The sequence below is a fragment of the Crassostrea angulata genome, chromosome 9 (genome assembly GCF_025612915.1).
Source record: "Crassostrea angulata isolate pt1a10 chromosome 9, ASM2561291v2, whole genome shotgun sequence".
NCBI classification, from domain to species: domain Eukaryota; kingdom Metazoa; phylum Mollusca; class Bivalvia; order Ostreida; family Ostreidae; genus Magallana; species Magallana angulata.
Genome location: NC_069119.1, coordinates 28313895 through 28327729, shown reverse-complemented (window position 1 = coordinate 28327729; position 13835 = coordinate 28313895). Strand labels below are relative to the sequence as shown.

The 13835-nt window shown below is 32.4% G+C and overlaps 2 protein-coding genes across 3 annotated transcripts; both read right to left on the bottom strand.

The window, feature by feature from the left end:
• Positions 1 to 144: 144 nt before the first annotated feature.
• LOC128162544 (S-adenosylmethionine synthase-like) lies at positions 145 to 4727 on the bottom strand. 2 transcript variants are annotated; one of them, XM_052825779.1, is made up of 9 exons: positions 4571 to 4727; positions 3677 to 3877; positions 3291 to 3403; positions 2925 to 3068; positions 2320 to 2538; positions 2050 to 2232; positions 1465 to 1598; positions 1245 to 1354; positions 145 to 846 (listed from the first exon to the last, which is right to left on the bottom strand). In XM_052825779.1, exons 1-8 carry the CDS (start codon positions 4707 to 4709, stop codon positions 1252 to 1254), a joined length of 1236 nt encoding a protein of 411 aa, XP_052681739.1. In that variant the 5' UTR covers positions 4710 to 4727; the 3' UTR covers positions 145 to 846; positions 1245 to 1251. The 2 variants fall into 2 exon arrangements, with proteins under 2 accessions (XP_052681739.1, XP_052681740.1); XM_052825780.1 differs by lacking the exon at positions 4571 to 4727 and adding an exon at positions 3983 to 4409.
• A 4044-nt stretch (positions 4728 to 8771) lies between these two features.
• Positions 8772 to 12560, bottom strand: LOC128162545 (S-adenosylmethionine synthase-like). Its single transcript, XM_052825781.1, has 8 exons — positions 12421 to 12560; positions 12114 to 12314; positions 11371 to 11483; positions 10653 to 10796; positions 10168 to 10386; positions 9777 to 9959; positions 9449 to 9582; positions 8772 to 9192 (listed from the first exon to the last, which is right to left on the bottom strand). The coding sequence occupies exons 1-8, from the start codon at positions 12521 to 12523 to the stop codon at positions 9090 to 9092; spliced, it is 1200 nt and encodes a 399-aa protein (XP_052681741.1). The 5' UTR covers positions 12524 to 12560; the 3' UTR covers positions 8772 to 9089.
• Between the last annotated feature and the right edge of the window lie 1275 nt (positions 12561 to 13835).

The following is a 13835-nucleotide window of genomic DNA, read 5'->3' as shown; positions in this document are numbered from 1 at the left end:
GTAAAATTTTCCCCTTTTATTTAACATTCAACAATTGCAATTATTATCCATTATCTTGTATCCAAGCGTTGGGCCGTATCCGTTCTAAGAAATACCAGTATCAACATGCAAACTATATAAACATAAAATTCATAAATACCATGATAGAGCAATTTTTGAAAAAATTTTAATGTTAATAGAATAATGACAGTATTTTTCTTTATAGACCAATCCACACTTATCAAAAGTTGTTTCCCTTTGCAAGGTCAACCCAAATGTCAAAAGAAGGGAAAAACAAACCCCTTCTTAATGCTACCAAACGTGTGTTAATTTATTCTTATAATATTGTAGATTGCCCAAATCCTCAATAATCAAAATACAATACAATATAATCTTGATTCACAAAAGGTATGGTTTAACTTGAATACCATGACTTTGATCAATAATTGCTTAACGCTTACTTGAAAAAAAAATCTTTAAATGTGTCCGGTGATTCTTTTGATTTGACCCCACCGTTATCAAAATTTTTCAAATAACCCAGCCCAGTCCTAAACTCAAATCCTTATAGAAAAAGTGCATGAATTTGAGGTAAAAACTCAGAATTTAGGCTGAGTATTGACTTGAGGAAAGTTGGTGACAGCGGGGCCATAAAGTATAACCGGGAAGGTCGGTAAAGGATTTGAAAATCATATCATCATTCACTAGAAAAATGAAGACGATACACAGGGACGTGAAAATTGTACGGCAGTTAAGACAATTGATGGAAATGTCTTTATCTGTGATAACAGACAGGTGTACCCAATGCAGTACTGTATGGAATAGACAGATGTGCAGGCAAAGTAAGGAATACAAACCATTCACCAAAACCTACAAAAAAACACAAATAAGAACCCACTGTAATGATACTGTCAATAACTATATTGCTGCATTAAAGTTAAGTACTTATAGATGTCATAATCATAAATATCAAATTTTATATTGATTAAGCCATAAAGAACATGCCATAGTTATTATTATTTGTAAACTATAAACAAATTCATTTACTTCCTTTAAGATAATCTTTATTTATATTGTCAAAATTAAATAAGATCTACGTTTTCACCATTTTAGAATATTTCATTAGTTAATTAGGATCCGGATTTACCTGAATTTTTTTTTTACCCGTGATTCAAAATAACTTTAATTATTGTCTAATCATTTGCATTTCAAAAATTTTGACCAAACAAATTATCGGTATCAATCAGTATAAGCTATGCATATACCACCTTCAATTCAAAATATAAGCTTTTTGGGGACTTCCCAAGGGAAACCTGGACGCCCAAAATGTCCATAGCAAGCTGTCTTTTGGTATATTGGTGCTCGTAAGTTTAGATCTCTGTAAAAATACAGATCTAGTTTAATAAAAGAAAAAAAATGGCTTTTGAAAAGATAGAACTTTTAGTAACGAATTGTAACGTTAAATTTAATGTAATTTCGTTGCCTTACTTGACAAGCTTTCCAGGTCTTAAATCAAAGTTTTTGTCAATAATTTCAAGGAGTTGTTTTCCTGAAAATTTTGATGTATTATAGCTAAACACCGTGACGGAAATTGGTTTGGATATCCCAATCGCATAAGATAACTGAAATAGAATAAAATAGTTATTTAAGAGCGAAGTACACCTATTTTCTTTTCAAGACCACGTTATAGTTCAAAACTAGAAAAATTAGTATTTTTATCACAATTTTTACCTTTTCCAGTGTATTTTTCTGTTATTACAATGAGAATCAATTCTGAAGTGTACAGTCCGAAAAAAATCACATTATGAATATTCTTGGGGCGGAAGTGGGGTTTGCTTACTTATATTCAAATATCTAATCGTAGAATTGCTGAAAATTTTATAAATATAAGTAATCAGGAAATATTCTTTGAATATAAAGAGATGATAGTTTTGGTCGAACTTTATTGGATTTGAGCGAGCCCCGACTGGTATTACCACCACATTATACTCAAAAAATGATTCCTTCTAACTTAAATCGAGTAATTTAGTTCTAATCTACAGTGATTAGACAACATGTGTCATCACCACCTACCTGAACCAGCACACGTTTGCACAGACCAGCTTTGACAAGAGACTTGGCCACCCATCTGGCAGCATATCCAGCAGAACGGTCAACTTTAGAGAAATCCTTTCCTGAAAAAGCTCCGCCCCCATGGGCACCCCACCCTCCATACGTGTCAACAATGATCTTCCTACCAGTCAGGCCTGCGTCACCCTTTGTTGGTTAAAAATTAATAAATGAACTGAAACATATCAAAAACCAATATAATATAAGATACTATAAGATAGTATTTAGGCATACCTGAGGTCCACCAATGATGAATTTCCCCGAAGGCTGAATATGGTACTCTGTTTCATTGTCTAAGTATTTTCCTGGAATAACAACCTTTACCACCTTTTCCATTAAGTCCTGTCTCAATTGTTCAAGGGTCACATTTTTGTCGTGTTGAGCAGATATTACAACTGAACGAACTCGGAGAGGGATGCACGCTCCCCTGTCATACTTGTACTCCATTGTAACCTGTCAAATGATGAATGAAATATTCATCACAATATAAAAATATGAATCGATATTTTGGAGTCGATTAAATTGTGACATAGCGTAAATTTTTCTATTTGTTTAATATATCATGAAAAATTGAGAGTTGGATCTTAGATCAGATTTCAGCACATTTACTTCACAGATTTAAACAATCATGAATTATATTTCACTTTAACTTTGAAGTAGTGAAAATAAGATTCGCATAAATTTTACATACTGTTCTAGGTTCTGGTCAGTGGGTAAAAAATATGACACGGATAGGATATAATAAACGTTATCTTAATGAGCGGTTCTTTTAATATTTTGTCATCGGCAGTCAATTTATATATCAAATAGGGACTTCATAAAATGTTTAATTTCCTTACTTGTGTCTTTGTATCTGGCCTGACCCATTTTAATTCTTCTGATCTCCTAAGCTCTGCAATTTTTGCATTCAATTGATGTGCCAAGACAAGAGTCAAAGGCATACATTCTTCTGTCTCATCCGTAGCATATCCAAACATAAGTCCCTAATGAAGAAACCCGTAAATTTCAGTTGAATATATCTCAAATTCATATCCAAGATCAATGGAAGATAACTTTCATATTACTCTAAAACCTTTAATAAAGATCAGGGTCTTTCGTATGGGATAGGTCACATTTTAAATTTGCACTGAATTATTGGTAACAAGTTCTTGTTTTGCAAATAATCCAAATCGTACTGTAAAGGGTTTAAATGTCATGTAACGCACCTGGTCACCGGCTCCAATATCGTCCTCGTCTCTGTCAATATGCACACCCTGTGCAATGTCAGGACTTTGCTGTTCCAGAGCAACCAGTACATTACATGTGTTGTAGTCAAATCCTTTAAACAAAACCAATATACATATACATGTTGTTACTTTACTTGACTTTTTAGTTGTTTTTTTTTACATTTTTGGTATCACGAAAATGTCAGTTTATTATCCTTTAACATCATCTTATCATCTACCTTTTCCACAGCCATCAAAACATTGCAAGTCTTGTATTCAATTCATTCGATACAAGACTAAACGATCATACATGTATGATAAGTGTTCATGAATTTTAACCTTGTTTCACCTTTGGTTTCAATTCTTTAGTAAAGGATATTTCTTACCTTTGCTAGAATCATCATATCCGATCTGCTTTATGGTGCTACGTATCACATCCTGATAGTCTACAACAGCTTTTGATGTTATTTCTCCAAACACCAGTATCATTCCAGTTTTTGTCGCGGTCTCACATGCCACTTTAGCGTTTGGATCTTGCTTCAGATGGGCGTCCAATATTGCATCACTTACTTGGTCACAAATTTTGTCTATAGTTAGAAAAATTGAAAATTTCCTTTAATGTTGTCATACAAATAAAGCGCATATTTTTAATCGTACCGAGAATCTTGAGATAGACATTTTTCTTAACATACATCACTACTTTAGAATTGCTTTATCTTGTTCAATTATCCATAATATGTCATTATCTTTATCACTTCACTAAGGTTTTAGAACTATGAATTTCAGTCATGTAAAAGTATCCTAGAGACCGCCGATTATTTAACATAGAAACTTGAGCAAGACACGACCTTGGGTTTATAATTGTTGGATGTGAGGTAATGTAAACATTAACTGCATATTACATAATAGAAGTTTTCAATGCTAAGGCTTGTTATTACTTGTTATTCACGTTAATTAAGAAATTAAGGAGTAAACAGTTACTTATGTAAGTAAGTAGCGTTAATATTTGCACATTTATTGTGCTCTTAATTACACCTAGACAACATGAAGTTGTATATATCTTGTTCTAAAAGCAGTACAGCATATATAAAAAGGGATCAAGACTAATCAATACTTGCTGACAAATCTGGATAACAATATATACACAAAACCAAGAAATAAAGCTAAAACCCTAAATAAATGTTAAGTATGCAGAATCAAATATATGCAATGCTTGTAAACAATGAAAAGTTGCTATTACGCATTTAAATAAAGTGTTTTACTGACTGCATGATCTTTACCTGGATGCCCCTCTCCCACGGATTCTGATGTAAACAAAAAGTTTCCAATATCATCAAAGCAGCATTCTTCAGCAAAGGGATCGTTTTTCTCTAAAAAGAAGTCGTTTCCACCAGATCTTCCGTCTGTATACGTTGTCATTTTTCTAGTTGTTTACAATTTTCTGCCGACTGGGACTGTTTTGAGGCATACTTTATAAAGTGGCTTGGAATGAATTGGCATTCGGCGCTAAAGATGTTTCTCAAGTCATTTTTTGTTTCAGTTAAATATGTTATTATTTTCCTCAATATATTTACGATTTATTTTGTCTGGATAACGTAATGGGGATTTTTTTTCTGATGGATAGATAACTTTATCTAAACATAAACGATCGGTGGTATGGTAAAATATTTTTTATCGATTTATTTATCCCACTAATATACACTCTATATCATATAACTATGTATGTTATCATACCACCGCTCCCCTATGCAATAAAGTTTGGAAGGCATAAAAGAATCACATTGTCCGTCTGTCCGTCCGTTCGTCTGTCCATCCGTCTGTGCAATCGTGTCCGGTTTATATTTGTTATGGAGAAACATTGGAAGTTCTTACTTCACACAATAATTGCCTTTTACCTGAGTGTGTGTATTGATCTTGAAGTTTGGTCAATTTTTGCAAGTTCAGGGTCACTGGAAAGAAAAGTGCAAAATTCGTGGCCGGTCTATATCTTTCTATGCAGAAACATTGGAAGTCCTTGCTTCAAACAAAGATAGCTTTTCACGCGAGGGTGTGTCATGATATTGACCCAAGGCCATTTAAGAACGTTCAAGGTCAGAGGAAGGAAAGATGCAAAATTTGTGTCCGGTCTTTTAAAAATCTCTTTTAAGGAGAATCAGTGAAAGTCTTTTATTTGCATAATGATTGCTTTTTACCTGAGGGTGTGCCATGATTTTAAACCAAGGTTATTTGAGCAAATTCAACGTCTCAGAAAGAAAAGTTAATTATTTGTCTCCAATCTATACATACCTTATTGAGAAACATTTGACTTTCCACAAAGATTGTTTCTGAACTTGGGATGTATCATGATTTTAACTTAAGTCATATAAGCAACTTCAAGGAATCGGATAAAAAAAACATAAAAAGTTTATTCAGTCTATACCTTTCTTATAGTGATACATTGGACGTTCTTTTTTCACAAGAACTTGACCCGATTTCGGTTTTTCGAGTTAAAGGTCATTATTTTAAAAAATGCATATTCCTGTCAAGGCCATATTTTGTAATGGAAAATGACTAGAAGCTACAGTTTGATATAAAGAGTGCATGTGACTTACAAATATGTCCTGGTCTTGAGCATTGGTCATTTTTTTTTTTTGCAGATTCAGGGTCACTGGAAAGAAAAGTGAAAAATCTATCTTTTGGAGAAACATTGAAAGTTCATACTTCAAACAAAGATAGCTTAACACCTGAGGGTTTATCAAGATATTGACCCAAGGTCATTTGGGAAAGTTCAAGGTCAGTGAAATGAAAAGTGCAAAATTTATGTCCAGTCTATTACAAAAAATTTTTGATGGAGAATCATTGAAAATCCTCACCTTGCAAAGAAATTGCTTTTGACCTGAGGTTGTGCCACTTTGTAGAGTATGCCTTAAAACAGTTAAAGTCAGCAGATCGCATACAGACGAAGGATCTGATGAAATCGACTTCTATTTGGAGAAAAACAATTTCTTTACATGGATTTGAAATCTCCTGTTTACATCACCATTCGTTGGAAAGAGAAATCCCAGTAAGTTTCGTAAAACCAGTAAATCATTTTTTTTTTCGAATCGTCATGCGTAATAGTAACATTCAAGGGCACTTGTTATTGTTTACAAGAGTTGCGTAGCTTTGATTACACGTAGTTAAAATTCATAAAGTGTTCTTAATTTAATTCTTTGATGCGTGTTTACATTATTATCCAGTTTTGTCTGTAAGAATTAATTTTATATATATATATAATTCTTCATATATGATTTATTGCTTTTAGAACAGGAAACATACTGTATACAACGTAGATGTTTTCTATATGTATATGTACACATATTGATGCTACCAACTAGTGTAAGTAATATATTATGGACATTTTCTCTATAGTGTATGGTAAACGACAAATCAAATCAGTTATGACGTCATGATGTATCTAGTACAAGAAAGATATTCTGAAATCATTTACTTTGTTGAAAATAATTCAAAATATATTAAATGGAGAGCGTGCTATGTGATACACACTTTAATATTAACTCATTTAGGGCATCATTTAAATTGATAGCTGAAGTGTTTTAACTTGAGACGGAATTTTAAGTTGGAATAGGAGGTTAAATAAAAGGCAGAAACAGTTACTTATTAGAACTTCAATTAAGAGAATATCCAAAAATAATTAACAAAGGTTATAAATCCTAAGAAAGATTAATACTTACAAGATAGGATTTTTTCTAAAACTAAAACATAGATCATTTACTTTTTTCTCTCTGACAGCTGCAAGATCATAATTTAAACAAACAATTTTTTATCAAATTAATATTACCGTGAGAATCATCTTTTCTATTGTGAGATTGACTAATTATTAATACAATGTCAGACTGTTTTTCATTTTGATAACTATCTTTAGATTTGACAAAAGAAAATATGTTATGCCCTCAAAAATGCAACTAAAATTAAAATCATCCAGGTAATTATTATCTAGATTTTGAACACTTATGATACATGTTAATTAGGTTCTAGACAAAAGTAACTTAAAGGTTACAGAGAAAGAGGCATGATAACATTTCGAACACCATGGTGGGATTCATCTTTTTCTCTTTACCATAAAGAGAGCTTAATTTTAATTTCAAATTTTGATTATAATTAGATGTGAAAAGATGTGAAAAGATTCAGGTACTTAAAGACACATCTTTTGTTATGATACTCATATGAAAAACTCCGAGTATTTTCAAACTGTATAGTGTTAACAATGACAAGTTGTTATTAAATGTTGCTTGCCTCTGCGTATTATCAACATAGACGATCGTGAACGAGACATTCATAAAGATATTTTTTAGGCCTGATGTTATATGATGATGATCTTTGACATGAACATATGTATAGGTGCTGCTTTCACATTAACTCATTTAAAATATCATTTAAATTGATGGCTTAAGTCGTTTCATTTAATATTTTATGGTGTTACTGAATCGGGAGAAGACATCGTGTGTGCAAAAACAGTAAGTTATTATGAACTCAAGATAATATTAAAATAATGTACATTTTTAAGCAAAGTCAAGATTTTGTTAATTATCTCAGAGTGTCTTTTAGTGCTAGATCTACAATGATGTTATAATTGATTTGATACATCGTTATCCCATACTTTATTACTTCAAGGCAAGAATAGAGAAAATGTTCATGATATTCTGTTTGGAATAATTTTAAAAGTAATTCGGGTACTTAAATAATATTAGTTAAAATGAGATGTCAAGAACAAGGAAAATACTTTTTAGGACACTGCTAGCATTTTATATACATGTATTTATTATATGTTAAACAAGAGAAATAATGTACATTTTGCGGCAATGCAGTCGATTTTGAAATTACGATTTGAAACGAAATTTTGTTAACGTGTTTACCTTTAAAATCCATTTTATCTTTGTTTATTTCTAAAGCAGCAATGAAAGAAATCATATTTCTTAAATTTCATAAATTTGTAGACCTTTCACTTAATAGGTTTTGACCTTTGAGGAGAAGAACTCTAAGTTGTACAAACGTGTTTCTAATCCTTTTCATAATTATTTTATACATTAAAATATGTTCAATTCAGATCTTTAATCGTGGACATGGTTACTACATGTTATAAAACACCAACAAACCCAGGTATTAGATATGTATTGTTTTATTCTACAATTAATACAAAGTAGAAATCAAAAATCACAAACTATTACTATCATTTACTGAATATCTCCCGAGTCTTTTTTGGATACATGTACCAGAACTTGTGTTTATTTTACTCTTGTATGGGAAAATAAAGATGTGAAGTAAAAAACCAGACTCTCAAGACAGTCATTTTTCCTCCTAGCCATTGATTGCGTTAGACTAATGGTCGTTAGAAAATATTAAGATAGAGTCACTTTTATTTACCTCCTCTGAAAAAATGATCAAATGGGACAGAAACATGCCGCTTTCAGGAAAAATGCTGGTTCAAAACGCTACGCTTTCAGGCCTCTGCGATGTTTAGGCGACATTACATAAAATGTTCTATCACATCTTGCAATTAATATCACGACCATTCAATCTTCTGATTGCACAACGGGTATTCGCATATGTCAAAACGTCACAATACAACGTCATTCAATATTCGTACAATCAAATGTTTCTAGTGAAATCCGTCAGATAAACGCACATGCACAAGCAACACAAAACCAAATAAATAAATATTCAATCAAACAATTATCTATCAAATACTAGTGAAGCTAATACTAGCTGTAAATAATCATTAAACACGTGTACATTGTACACAATACTTTTACTCAGCACTTAAATGATAAGCTTCTTTGGGACTTCCCATGAGAATTCTGGACGACCGAAATGTCCGTAGCATGCTGTCTTTTCGTAGATCGGATGCCTCAAATTCAATTCCCTGTTGAATAACAACGATTTTTCCATAATGAGGTCCTTCAAAGGGCGGTATTAGTAAAATTAGATGAAGAGCAATAAATAAAGTTATTGCAAATGTTCAAATTTTAGAAATTAAATATTTGGATTGTTTCTTTCTTAAATGATAAATACGTTTATGACCAAACATATCCTAATTGATATGTTAAAATAGATCTAATGAGTAATGTGTGGATCGTCCAACACCCTTAAACTCCAATAAGAGTTATTTGATAACTTACTTGACAATTTTTCCTGGCCTCAAATCAAAATTGTTGTTGATGATTTCCAGGAGTCTTTCCTCTGGATATTCTGATGTGTTATAACTAAACACTGTGATGGAAATCGGCTCAGAAATCCCAATGGCATAGGATAACTTTCAAATTGAAAAAAATAGCATCTTCAACTATACAATAAAAAATTAATGTTATCCAACATGAACTTTCCCAAAAACATCAGTCATTGATGAGATAACATAAATATGTTTTAAGTTCTATTGTAACAATGATATGTACGAAATCGAATGGCTACATTTGAAGCAGTCAGACTACACCTGACATCACCACCTACCTGAACCAACACACGTTTGCACAGACCAGCTTTGACAAGAGACTTCGCCACCCATCTGGCAGCGTACCCAGCGGAACGGTCCACTTTGGAGAAGTCCTTTCCGGAGAACGCCCCTCCCCCGTGGGCGCCCCAACCTCCATACGTGTCAACAATTATCTTTCTACCCGTTACACCTGCATCTCCCTTTGTTTGAACATTTTATAAACGAATTTTTGTTAACAACAAGATAAAACAATATAATAGAAGTTTCATATAAATGCGATTTTCCATGATAAAACATTATAGTCACTGTGGTAGTTTCATATAAACGCGAGTTTCCGTGACATTTTTTTTATCAAATGAACATCTATGAACTGCCATTGACTTAAAAGATGAGGAAAAACAAGAATACCTGTGGTCCACCGATCACAAATTTCCCTGATGGCTGCATATGGTACTTCGTCTTATTGTCTAAGTATTTTTGGGGAATCACAAACTTTACAACCTTTTCCATTAAATCTTTTTTTAGTTGATCCAAAGTCACATTTTCATCATGTTGAGCAGAGATCACAACTGAATGAACTCGTAGAGGAACACAAGTTCCTTGGTCATATTTGTACTCTATTGTAACCTAAAGGTTGACAGTTTAAAAACATGTGATGTTATTTTAATGTTCTTCGGAAGTGACTGCATGCAGAAGAATGTCATTCAGTCTTATTTCACTAACATTCAGTTACATTTAAGTAACTTTTCGGTAACCTTTAAATCACATTTTAGTAACAATCCAGTCACTATTCATTCTATAGCTACTGAATGGCAGAGATGAATTGTGTGGTACAAATTTGAAGTACATGATGATTCATTAATAAATGGACTTTAAGTTTCTCGGGTGTTTACCTGTGTCTTTGTATCTGGTCTTGCCCATTTTAACTCTCCTGATCTCCTAAGCTGCTCAATTCTTTCATTCAGTTTATGTGCCAAGACAAGAGTCAAGGGCATACATTCTTCTGTCTCATCTGTAGCATATCCAAACATAAGTCCCTGTGAATATTAAGATATTCATTGTAGAGTTGTACATATACATCGATGATCATTGGCTTTAAAAAAAAATATGCAGTTTATTTAAAGTTATATAAACCTTATTTAGGAAATAAGAAACAAATGCCTTCAATTCAGTGATAAAACATTGAGGCGGTATGGAACACCTCCATATTGTGACGTATTATTTATCGAAATAAACTATAGAATCAGGTGCAATGTTATTTTCTTTCCAAATATTGTCATCTAACAGCGTAGCGCAGTAGGTTAGAGCATTCAATACGAACCTGTAGGTTATGAATTGGAAGCCAGCCGGAGATTTAAAACTTTTTACTTAAACAAAAAGTTTTTATAGTATTTTTTGGGTCTATTATTGTAGAATTTGAAATTTCTAAACCAGTAAAAGTATTTTGATAATAATGTACTTATATCCACACTAATACCGACCACTTTAAAAGATTTCACATTTTTGAGAATACATATATATGTGTCGTGATGTAAGGCATTTAAATGATTTGTTTTTTAAACCCCAGAACATTCTAGATTTAGACATTAACAATAACAAATATTTATATACCTGGTCACCGGCTCCAATATCGTCCTCCTCTCTGTCAATATGCACACCCTGTGCAATGTCAGGACTTTGCTGTTCCAGAGCAACCAATACATTGCATGTTTTGTAGTCAAAGCCTTTAAACAAAATAAAATAGCCAGAATAGCTAATTTTACTACTATCATTTTATTGTGCAGCTTAAAGCCATATGGGTTTTTTTATATATAAAACTTTGTTTTACTGCAAGAAAATGCCATTAATCTTGATAATTCTGAATAATTCATACATTTATGAAAAATAACACCCAAAAAATTATTTTATAGATTTTATTTTAAGATATTTTTGTCTGATTGGCGTCATAGATCAAATCATTTTAATCGAGACAACAATGGTGCAATTTTTCTTCAATCGAAGACTTTTATTTGATTTTCTACGAAAATATCACAAGTAAAAGTTCATGACCCATAATCGGTTGTTTGAGTTTGTTTTTTAATTTGTTTGTTTTTGTTGAGGGGGTTTGGGTGGGGTCATTTTTTGCAGTAAAAAACAATCACAATAGAAATATCTGACACGGAGATTGCAGCTCTTAATGCTTTAAGGCCATCTCATCGTATACCTTTTCCACAGCAATCAGAACATAGTCAGTCTTGTATTCAAATCGTTCGATTAAACCCAAATAATAATATAATTATGTACAATCAGTCTCCGTGAATTTTAACGTTGCTTCACTTTTGCTTTGAATGCTCTTATTAAGGATATGATTTTACCTTTGCTCGAATCATCGTATCCAATTCTCTTTATGGTGCTACGTATCACATCCTGGTAGTCAACAACAGCTTTCGATGTTATTTCTCCAAACACCAGTATCATTCCAGTTTTTGTTGCAGTCTCACATGCCACTTTAGCGTGTGGGTCTTGTTTCAGGTGGGCGTCCAATATGGCATCACTTACTTGGTCGCAGATTTTGTCTGCAATTTAAGACTTCACTGAAAAGAACCCTTTTTTTTTTTTTCTTTTTTTTTTGTATGCATAGAAAAATTTATGATTGCTTAATTTTGTAGGTATTTCTTTTACCTGGATGCCCTTGTCCGACGGATTCTGATGTGAACAAGAAGTTACCTACGTCGTCCTTGTGTAAATTCTCTGCAACGGGACATTTTTCTACTACACCGGTCATCTTTGCAAATAATGCACTAAATAGTGCTTATATTTCGACGCAATTTATAGAAAAATAAAGCACCCAGGTCATGTGACTCTTGTGAAGCATATAATTGGCTAATCGTTTAATCATTCTAGATTGATCAGTAAAACATTAAAAATTGAAGAAATACGCTGATACATGTATTTTTGCATCCTATTTACATATTCTACATTTTGGATTCTGAACATAATGAACTATTATGCAAGGATTTTATGCGGTGGATTTCCATGTACTTTCAGATCAACCTTTGTGTGTGTGTCTATTTTAGAGCTATGCGTTCTATTTAAATTTCTATGCTAAAAACTTAGTGCGTAGAAAGCAGGGTAAATTACTGTAGTAAACATCGTATGACATAATGATTTAATGCACTTTGGTCTATTTTCTGTTTTGACCCATTTTTCATACAGAAGAATTACAAAGGAAGTATAATTACTAAACAAATGAAAAAACAGAAACTATAACTACTTTAGAGTGAAACAATATAGAGGCATGCATCAAGGATTAAATTGAACTATTGTGTACATCAGAATGTGAAGAGAAATTAACGTTAAACAACTGCAAAATCAGCAAAGTTCTCTTTTATCGTAGGTTTAATTGGAAAAAAGCAATGACTCTACTAAAGTCATCAACTAGTGAACTGAAACATTAACTCTATTAAGAGAAAAAATAACATAGAGGCATGCAACTAGGACTACATTGCGCTATTGTTTACATCAGATTGTGAAAAGACATTAACGTTAAATAACGTATTTTTGTATTTAAAACATGTACACTTGCAAATTTTGATGACAAATTTTGTGTTTATGCTAAATAAATGAACCTGCCATGACTTGCATAATAGGGTTGTTAAAGTTTTTTTTTTTCAATAAGCCGGTTCGTGAAAAGGGTATGCAAAAAGCAGGTTTGTGAAAAGGATATGCAACACGCCCCATTGTGTTTAAAGGTATTGCTCAATAACACTATTGATTGGTTAGGTTTGGGAACATAAATTGATCGATGCCAAAGTTCTCTAGATTATACGAGAACGTAGTTTTAAAAGTTTTTTTTTTTAAGCAATGATCATTAACATGTTTACTGACCAAAGATATATGTTAATTTAAGAGTTATTGCAATGTTTGCGGTTTGAAATACGTATATTTCTTTGCAGTGCATAGGGCTATCATCCTGTCAAATTAACTTTTAGTTGTACATGTACCAGTGACACTTACCTCACAGACCATGCAGTGAGTTAACGTTTGTGTGAAAGCGAGTGTGACAGACAAAGCATATTTTTATCAATTAGCGTTTT

Bases quoted from the DNA above. Each gene is read 5' to 3' on its own strand.
- LOC128162544 (XM_052825779.1), bottom strand. From the start codon at position 4,709: ATGACAACGTATACAGACGGAAGATCTGGTGGAAACGACTTCTTTTTA. The intron at 1,599-2,049 runs GTAGGTGGTGAT...ATTCTATTTCAG, and splicing joins GCAAACGTGTGCTGGTTCAG to TTATCTTATGCGATTGGGAT. The intron at 1,355-1,464 runs GTAAGGCAACGA...GTATTTTTACAG, and splicing joins AGACCTGGAAAGCTTGTCAA to AGATCTAAACTTACGAGCAC.
- LOC128162545 (XM_052825781.1), bottom strand. From the start codon at position 12,523: ATGACCGGTGTAGTAGAAAAATGTCCCGTTGCAGAGAATTTACACAAG. The intron at 9,960-10,167 runs GTATTCTTGTTT...GTTCAAACAAAG, and splicing joins TTGTGATCGGTGGACCACAG to GGAGATGCAGGTGTAACGGG. The intron at 9,583-9,776 runs GTAGGTGGTGAT...TCAATTTGAAAG, and splicing joins GCAAACGTGTGTTGGTTCAG to TTATCCTATGCCATTGGGAT.